The sequence below is a fragment of the Dipteris shenzhenensis genome, chromosome 26 (assembly GCF_047967505.1).
Source record: "Dipteris shenzhenensis isolate YYH24624 ecotype China chromosome 26, Dip_SZ_1.0, whole genome shotgun sequence".
Lineage (NCBI taxonomy): Eukaryota > Viridiplantae > Streptophyta > Polypodiopsida > Gleicheniales > Dipteridaceae > Dipteris > Dipteris shenzhenensis.
Window position 1 is genome coordinate 30,533,079 of NC_141621.1, and position 9,846 is coordinate 30,542,924.

A 9,846-nucleotide genomic window follows, 5' to 3' on the forward strand; every position below is an offset into this window, starting at 1 on the left:
TGTAGAGGTACACTCCAAGAACAAACAGGATATAGACAAAGAGGCCAGGAAATGGCAGACAATAAAAGACCTCACAGCTGCCACTTATAGGATCGACCAAGCACATCAAATGGTCTTCAACAGACCTTTAGAAAAGTCCCTATGGCAACTACCTCTTGGAGAAAGAGACCTTTTTATAGAAATGCCAAGCACCAAGAAAGACAAATGGATCAGAGTTAATTTGAAGAAATCTACACCAACCAACCTTCATGACATATTTTCCAATGCCCAGACGCTTGGTGAAACCCCAACAGCCCCAACTTGGCCTTCAGCCTCAACACCGACAATCGATACTATCTTACTCAACATAGTATAGCTTGAATATGCAAGGGGAATTGTCCATATATTCCACGAGCAACAGAACAACATCCGGGAAAAATTCCTCATGTAGACACATACCGACAGAGGAGAAAAAACAATTGTTATCTCGCATTGTAGAATTAGAAAAGTAGGGTGATCAGCTGACCAAGCTACAAGAGAAGATAACAACATAAACAAAAGCCCATGAAGAGGCAATGGTAGCCAAGTAGGCCCAAGTGCAACTATTTAAAAGTCAAGTGACAGTGCAACCAGCGCCTCTCAACAGTCACAAGCTGGCTTTGCCGAAATGAAATCCAAGTTTTTTTGCAATTTGAAAGGCTCACAAGTGACTACATGCACATCCAGGTGGAGAACACACTACTGAATGACAGAGTCAAGGCCTTGGAAGCTGTGGAACAACAGCTTTAAAAAATGATTGAGGAAGATGTAGAGATTAATGGTGTCTTTATGTCACCTTTGGAGCTGAATGATATGAGGATCCAACTGTTGGCGACTTCACAAGAACTGTGGGCTACCATCAAGATCAGAATGATGATTATTGCTAAGAGGCCCTATGAGGAGTTCTCCTCGGCTGCCTACACCCATGACATCATGGCCTCATAGATTACTAAACTGAAAGAAACAATCTAGCATCTTACTGATTGCCTTATAGACTTAGAGACACTACAACAAATTGATCCTACTGATTCAGACAAGCTAGAAGTGTTAGCTGCTTATGCCACAGCCCAAGAGGACAACATAGAGAAGAATATACATATTAACGTCCATTGTAGAAGAGCCACATAGAGAAGATATAATGCACAGCCTAGACACCATGGCAGATATAAGAGATGCTTCACCACTAACTCAAGGGGAAGAGATTCAGAATGACACATAGGGTCTTGAAAATAACAAAATTGAGGAGAAAGAATCCTCGGACGGGGGCATGGAAGACCCAATTCAGTGGACCAAAGCATGGAGACTGAACAATAGGGCAGACCCTCTGTTGCAGCAGTCCCACATCCAGAGATTCCCACAGTAGAGCCCGTAGACTTGCTAAACATGAAGACCTTAAAATCATGTGTACCTAGAAAGTTGACTTGAAAGATGTCAAATAATATTTCATGTAAAGAAAATATTCTCCCGGGTTCAAGTCAACACTTTTTTGTGTCAAGAAAAGTGGTCCACCAGGAGTGCCAAGTGTTAGGGGATAAACCAAAACCAAGTGGAACACACTTTTGTAATCAACATAAGTAATAGCAGTAGTGGGGAAAACAACCGTATGAGCAGTTATAACTATTTATACTTTTACAAAACATAGTCATGGTAATATGATAAGTGCAACAACTATCTCTCTGTTCACTAGTTGAATATTATGAGGAGATTTAGAGCAAGTTGTACTATTGGTTGTTGGAAAAAGAAATATTTTTTCTCCTATCTTTCTCTTTTATGTCTACTTTTGCCTTGAATGATACATTTTTGAGTTGATACACAGTTTGACTTGTATTTGACTACCATTTGTTTTCTCCATTGTAATGTTGCCTTGCATAGCTGATACACTTTCTAGTCTGGGTAAGTTTAGCCCATAATAGTGCATTAAAATATATTTATGAGTGAAAATTCTATCCATAATCATGAAGGCAGTCTAGTGTATATGACTTCATAAAGTATGATTACAACTGCATGTCATATAATACAAAAAATGTAGGCTTTAGTGCATAGTAGTAGTCTACATAGATATTCCTACATTAAAATGCTCTTATATATACTCTTATGTATGCTATTAAGAGTACATTTATTAAGTATACATAAGAAAATATTTATGAGTAGATTATTATATATGTTATCATAAAGAAATTCTTGTGTATATGACTACAGGTATAGACGAATAATGGATATGACTACATGTATAGAAGAATAATGTATGAGTGCATAGGAGTACACATAATACTCTTTATATATGTATGAGTTCAATTGGAGGTATACGTACATATTTGGGTCTCCATATATGAAACATACGTGAGTCCTCTTTTAAGAGTCTACACACACACACACACACACACACACACACACACACACACACTTACACACACACATAAACATATATTGCAAAAATATGTAAAGAAAGAATCCTTCCCTTGAGTTAGATGGAGGGTTTTTTGTGCTTTTGGTGGTGAGGAAAAGAAAGTCCGATTCTATAGGAAACATAGAACATCTTTGAGCCTTAAAATTTGTCTAAGATATAACAAGAGAAAAGAGAGGGAATACCAAAGAGTAGATGATTAAGGGTTACCTTTACAGGTCTGCTTGTAGAGGTTTGAGTTCAACAAACCCATGACTTGGAGAGGCAAGGGATCATAACAAGGGAGGTGGGGAGCCAAGTGGAAATCGAGGGGCACAGTGAGGAGGGAAGGAGGGAGTGATTGAAGGAGTGGAAAGAGAAACTGGAGGGAGGGAGGGAAGGAGAGAGGGGCTGCTATGACGGGAATGAGGGGAAGAGATGGGAGGGGGCAAGTGGAAGAGTGGGATGGGGAGGGAGTGGAAGAGTGGGACGGTGAGGGTAGGGAGCAAGGATGTTTTTATCGAAGCTATGCTTATATATTAATATCAAATCTTGGCGAAAGTTTTCAAGATCATTTTTTTATAAGTTTCACAAATTTAGTAGGATGTAGTACTTTTTTTTATATATTCTTTGGAATTTTGAAGGGAAAAATGTAAATCTTGGCGAAAGTTTAAAATTTTTTGCATAAAAGTTTCAAATTCAGGCGAATGTTTCAAACATTTATTTTTATTAGTGCATACAAACTTTCAATTCCAATATAAAAGTTTAGCTTCTTAACGAAACTAACTTGAAAAAATCATCCTTGCTAGGGACTTGAAGAGTGGAGGAGGAGAGAGAGAGAGATGAGGGAGGGGTTGAGAGAGGGGGAGGGTGAGACAAGGTGAGGGGGTGATGAGGAATTTTGAAATGTGAACAAAAAATGTTAAAAGCTCTCAGGTACAAAAGTTTCAAATCATCTTGCTTGCTTTACTACTTGAGCATGTTTCCTTGTTTGATAATTAACAACTGTAAATTTAAATTGCCAAAGTTTACATTTCAAGCTAGAACAATGTGTCAATAATGTTCACAATGCCTCAAATTCAACAAAGGTGAAGTATGATCTTTATGCCAATGTAAACTATATAGCATTTAAATGAATGGTTTCCAGCATGATAGCTACAAATTCTCACTAACGTGGCATTATTTGGGACTCCGCTTTGACTTACTTTAGCCTTTTAAAAAGAAAATTATTTGGAAAGAGTTGCTAGTGGAGATATATGAGATCTAGAAAATGCTTACAGTTTAAAGTGAAGTCTTGAATTCATGAGTCTCTTTGAAAGAAAATACTAGAAAAGGGTAGAGAATGGTTTTCACATGTGATAATATATACATAAAATCCTCATTTTTGTGCATTGCAAATTTATTAAAAGTGCATATAATAATGTATTATAAATGTATATGATGATCTCAAACTTTATGTTACTGAAAAATAATATAAAAGTCTATCTAGAAAAGATTTATGGGCCATCAAACATGTGCATCGCATTTGCAATTCCTCCACATTGATTATGATACATCCATAGGTCATGATTAATAATCATAGATACTTTCAAATATACTAGTCATGACTTTTTAACCTACATTGTGACATTATGTAGTAAAGAAGAGGTTTGACTACAAATAAGAAATTGTTGTATACATTTGGTTTTTCTTAATGATGTAGTCCATATAGGGGTCATTATTTTAAGGATTATCCACAAAAAAACATGCTTTGGGACAAACATGGAAAAAGTCTTACCAAGTTTCATGGTTTGAAATCAAGTATATAAATGCCCACTTTTTCAATCCATTGAAAAATTTTAGTATTGGGATGGGGCATTCCAAATGGAGAAAATTCATCAAGTACATATTTGGAAGAGGTTTTAATAAAACGTTGCTTGTTGAAAAGAATCGGGCACAAAGCTATCTACATGCATGTGGTATAATCTTAAATGGAGCCTTCTTGATGTGTTTGGGGAATTAATCCATACCCATTTATGTACACAACAGTGAAAAGCGTGCTCATGACCTCTAAAAATAAAGTTCATGGTGACGACATAGATGTACTACAAAATGCTTTAAAAGGCTTATTGGCCCATAAAAAATGGCTTCTTCTTTCTTATATTTGGTGGAAAGTACATATGTACTTATTAGACATGTTGCTTTCTTGAGTAGACATGGGATAAACTTTAAAGATCATAATGTTAGGCATTGTACAAGAGGGTTGAGGGTATCAAAGACAATAATATGCTCTAGCGTATACTATTGAATAATTGTTGATACAAGTCTTATAACCATACAAACTCATATGAATGATGTTTGACTCTGAGATTTTCAAAATATATAAATTTTTAATGTAAGGTTTTTAAATCTTGATGATCTATTCTTCATACTATGGCTTTTCTTAGTGGACTTTAATTGAACCCAGTATGTTGGAATGTGTAGTGCCCTGCATCATTGATTATAGATCCATCTCAAATCTCAACAAGTGTGTGTGTGTGTGTGTGTGTGTGTGCGCATGCGCGTATGCTCTACGCATGAATGGGCACACATATGCATGCATGCATGCATGCGTGAGTGAGTGCTTGTGTGTGTGTGTGTGTGTGTGTGTGTGTGTGTGTGTGAGAGAGAGAGAGAGAGAGAGAGAGAGACATAAAATGCTATGGTGGAAGCACTATTACCCCACTAATTGATACAAGTGGAGATGTAGCCCTTATGGCTTGCAAGTGCATCATTTAGTCTACATCATTTTACTATAGTCTTAGACATAGGAGCGAAACCCAAAGTAATTGTTTTTTAAGAGTTTAAATTCTAGGTGAGCTTACCATTGCTTTTGAAGAAGCCCCAAGTTTGCATAAAGTGGTTGTATGACACTGAAATTTGTGTAAGAGCACGTGCAATTAGGATCATCATATTAGGCACATGGCCTAGATGCATTCATAAATTTGATAGTCACTTATGATAGGCTTGACTTAGTATTTGTTGTGGTCCACTAATAAAACATTCAGGTGTTGTAATCAGCATTTCTCAATTAGCTTTGAATGAGGAGGGTCAGTGGATCAATGACCTAAGCTTCCATGACTTGAATGATTGGTAAGCAAGAGTGAGCCTTTAACCACCTTTAACATCTATTGAAAATTATGTATATGTTGATGTAATAAGGGTAATTAGAGACCCATTATGTGGCAATGGTAGAATAAGGGTAATTGGAGGCCCATGATTAAACATGCACTGCAAGTAGTGGCAAATTGTTGTGTGACCGTATAGTGGATAAATGAGACCTCAATGAGATGGTAAAGACCCAAGGAGGTCATGATATCTAAGGAACGTGTAAGATAGCCTGTGTAAAAGGGTCTTTCCAAATTGATTATTAGAATACCACTGATTTAAGGTTCTCTAATAGTGCATGCAGTAGCATGCTCTTATTAAAACCTTCAAAATATGTGTGTCATTTTGCAATGTTAGGATTGGTGTTCCATCCTTCCAAATTGCCCAATTGACCTAAATTCTTATTTGGAAACCAATCTAGGCAAAGATCCCGATGCAAGATTTTCCTCAACAAATGTGCTTTAATTTAGAGTAGAGAACAATAATTTATTGCCCAAAGCTAATTGTCCACAATTTGTTTCAAAGAATTGATGGAAGAGGAAGCATGAAATCTCAAAATGGGTGAAGTTGTATTGGAGAGAAACCTTTAATGTTGTTGGGTTTTGTCACGTGGCCAGCATTTGGAGGAAAGTAATGTGATGAATCCAATTGCCACCATGTGATCTGCAATTGTCATAGCCTAACATGGATGATTCTTGGAAAATTTTCATCGATAGTATTCACATGAAAATATTCACTGGTAGTATTCAATGGAGAGGAAGTAGTGTGATAAATCCAAGTGCACCATGTGACTTGCAACGTTGACATCACCTAACATGGATGATTCTTGGAAAATAGTGACTAGTTGTAGTTAGAGCACTATTAGGAAAATATTTTTGGGAATTTTTAGATTGTTTAGCTCAGTGGAGCCATAGCCCCCTTATGATGGTGATGTCTCGGTGATGTATAAGGGGATTTCCTTGGAGAGGATACTCCCTGGAGAGAAATAGCAAGTAGCTGGGATTCAATTTTCTCAAAGGGAATATCCAAACCTAAGGCATTCTTTTGTGTCTTGGAGGTTGTGGAGGTGCAGTATCCCCCCCCCTAATTTTAGCCCCTAGTATGCACCTACAAAGTTTTTTGGCCCTACTAAGGGTCTATGAAAAGTACTCTTTTTAAAATCTAATCTAGGGCAAGGGTAAGTTTTTCTTTTCTTTTTTTCAAGATGACCTTATTAAAAGTAGGTTAGTGTTTAATTTTCTGTTAGTTGTTAATGGTCATTAAAGGTTGCCTTTCTCCTTAGAATTCCTTTCATTAAAGGAGGTTTGTTGTATTGGAAAATGCTTTGATCTAGCATGTCTAGATCTTTTGTGGGAAAAGAGCAACAAGCTTTGATTTAGTGGGTCTAGATCTTATGGGTCTCAAGGTTCTTCCTCAAATTTCAATTTCAAGGAGAGCCAGCTGGTGAGCATAAAGTGGCTAGAATACCGCGTGAAAAAGAAAATAAGTGTAAGTCAATTTAGACATAAAGTGGCTAGAATACCGCGTGAAAAAGAAAATAAGTGTAAGTCAATTTAGAGAAGGGCAGGCTGGATTCCACCATCTTCAAGGTATGAATATTCCCACGCTCTATATATAAATCCCATATTCTATCAACCTTACGCTAAACATTGTCCGCCACCCACCTCCTCAGCTAGCTTCTTTGCTTCCCTTCATGTCACTTGGTCTTGCGCCCCTCCTCTTCCCTTTTCTCGCTTTCCTTGCCGCCCTCCATGGCAATTCTGCCACTCTCTTCACTGACGATTTTTATATCACCCATGGCGCTCCAGACCACGCTAAGACCTTCAACAATGGCCAAGTTATGCAGCTCTCATTGGACCAATCGTCTGGTAATCTTCTAGCCTTCCCATGGTAACGTTTCCAGCCATTTAGAACAGCTTATCATGATAATGTTCCAGCCTTTCTAAAGAGCTTATCAGGTCTAGTAGCGAATTCACCCTTTACCTCTTTGCATGTTTATTTTTTTATGAATGCAGCGTCCGGGTTTGCATCCAAAGTCAGATATCTATTTGGAAACTTTGATATGCAAATCAAACTCGTTGCTGGCAATTCAGCCGGCACCGTCACGGCCTACTATGTAAGTTCTGTATCATTTTGTTCACCGCTTACACATAGACCTTTCTAAGTTTGTTTTCTTCTCGCATGCTTGCCTTCTGGATCTAAAGCGTTTGCTGACTGGCGCTTGCAGTTCGCTTCTCGGACTTCCAATCACGATGAACTGGATTTTGAATTTCTCGGTAACGTGTCCGGCGAACCTTACATCCTACAAACCAACGTCTTTTCCAATGGGGAGGGTGGTAGGGAGCAACGAACCTACTTGTGGTTCGATCCTACTGCCCACTTTCACATGTACTCTGTGCTTTGGAATCCAGAACAAATCGTGTACGCCTCCGTCCGCTGCACTGCATCTTCAATACAAGTTGCCGTATTCGCCAGCCATTAAGGAAACTGCCTTACACAATCTGACGCCTGAAGTGATGGAATGCAGCTTTTCAGTAGATGGAGTTCCCATCCGACAATTCGACAATAACGAAGCCGCTGGCGTTCCCTATCTCAACAAGCAGCCCATGAGAATATATTCCAGCATTTGGAACGGAGATAACTGGGCAACTAGAGGTGGACTTGTCAAGATCAATTGGACACAAGCACCTTTCGCTGTATCCTACACCAATTACAAACTGGACGCCTGCACGGAATCTGCAACTCCGAGCTGCTCCTCTGGAAAATGGTGGAACAAAGCAACATACCAAACCTTGGATACAGAGCAGCAAAGCAAACTTAAATGGGTGAAGCAAAATTATATGATTTACAACTACTGCACTGATGTGAAGAGATATGCAGTTGCGCCTACAGAATGCACTCGACAACCTTAATATAAGGTTAGTTCAATTGCCAGCATCCGCAACGATTTTATGCAACACCCCGCAGAGTTCCCGACTAAACTAAAAGACGGCTCTGGAAGGCACATGAGCATAACAAAGGCTGGCTTTCCACTGAGCCACAGATGGCCCTAAAGTCTTAGGACTATTATATCTCAAGTTAGGACGTTTGAGTCATAATGGCCATAAATAACATTCCTAAGGGGCCATAAGTATGAAAATTCAATATAAAGACCATATGAAACTACGGATGGCTTAAATGTGAACGGAACTATTCATATATCAAATTGTCATATCTTAATACATGGTTAAATGATCATAAAATTTCACTTCCCCCTTGGTTGTAATTAGTCATTGTCTACGACGCACTACTACACACGCATCCTATTGCGACGTTTACGTACCGACGATTAGCGCCCGCTTAGCGTTAATCGTCGGTATAAAAATCGGGTGTCGTAAATCGTCGCTATATAGCGACTTTTGCTAAACGTCGCTATATAGCGACGTTAGTAAAAGTCGCTATATAGCGACTTTTAAAGGTCGCTATATAGCGACACTGAGACAATATATTATAGCGACGTTTTACAGAGAGGTTTTTTTTTTTTTTTTGCCTTAAAAATTATTTTCTTCCAATGACAAAATTATTTGAATTTTCATACATGTTTGAGCTCATAGAGAATTAAAAAATGAGAGCATGTACATCAAGCCTTTGAAGCTCATATATTCATGTCCAAGTTTGAGATGAGAAAAATCAAATTAAATAAGAGCATTTACATCAACTGTTTCATCTTGAGCCAAGTCTAAGGCGCCAAGCAAGTCTATCTCCAACTCTATACCGAGTTGATCTCCTATATCATCATCGTACTCTAGTATCGTACGTTCACCTAAAAGTATTTGATCATCTTCTTCAATTAAGCTTAAGTGTGGTGATTGATCTTGATGATTGTTGTCTTCCTCGTCAATATCGTGATCTCCATCCTCCTCCCATGCGATGTCATTATGCGCATCTTCCTCTTGCCTCATATGGTGATCTACATCTTCTTCGCTAGATTCATCAATTGGATCCGGTATTGGTAGTGGCATCTCCATATCCACATCTCGATCTTCAAAAATCTGCTTACTTCGTGGTGCAACTTGGATCACGTACCACCATCTTGGATCAGAATGATCCGGATGAAAAACCACCTATATTGAAGATGAAAAATCACGTGCCAAATGTCGTCAATTATATATATATCAATGGACTTAAAAAACGAAAGCTTCGACTAATTAAATCATTAGTATGCACCTGCTCACAGTGCTTGGGAAGAACAAAAGTATCACTTTCATCGGTCCAATGTTTGGTGGAGTCTATTGCAAAGAGACCGCTACTATCTTTTCTCACTGCATGGGGACCGTTGT

The 9,846-nt window shown here is 38.3% G+C and overlaps 1 protein-coding gene across 1 annotated transcript; it reads left to right on the plus strand.

Moving 5' to 3' along the window:
* Positions 1–7,352: 7,352 nt before the first annotated feature.
* On the plus strand, positions 7,353–8,439 carry LOC147884941 (xyloglucan endotransglucosylase protein 1-like). Its single transcript, XM_087397698.1, has 4 exons — positions 7,353–7,395; positions 7,543–7,643; positions 7,755–7,948; positions 8,055–8,439. Exons 1-4 carry the CDS (start codon positions 7,368–7,370, stop codon positions 8,437–8,439), a joined length of 708 nt encoding a protein of 235 aa, XP_087253824.1. The 5' UTR covers positions 7,353–7,367.
* The last annotated feature ends 1,407 nt before the right edge of the window (positions 8,440–9,846 follow it).

Bases quoted from the DNA above. Each gene is read 5' to 3' on its own strand.
- LOC147884941 (XM_087397698.1), top strand. From the start codon at position 7,368: ATGCAGCTCTCATTGGACCAATCGTCTG. The intron at 7,396-7,542 runs GTAATCTTCTAG...TTATGAATGCAG, and splicing joins CTCATTGGACCAATCGTCTG to CGTCCGGGTTTGCATCCAAA. The intron at 7,644-7,754 runs GTAAGTTCTGTA...TGGCGCTTGCAG, and splicing joins GCACCGTCACGGCCTACTAT to TTCGCTTCTCGGACTTCCAA.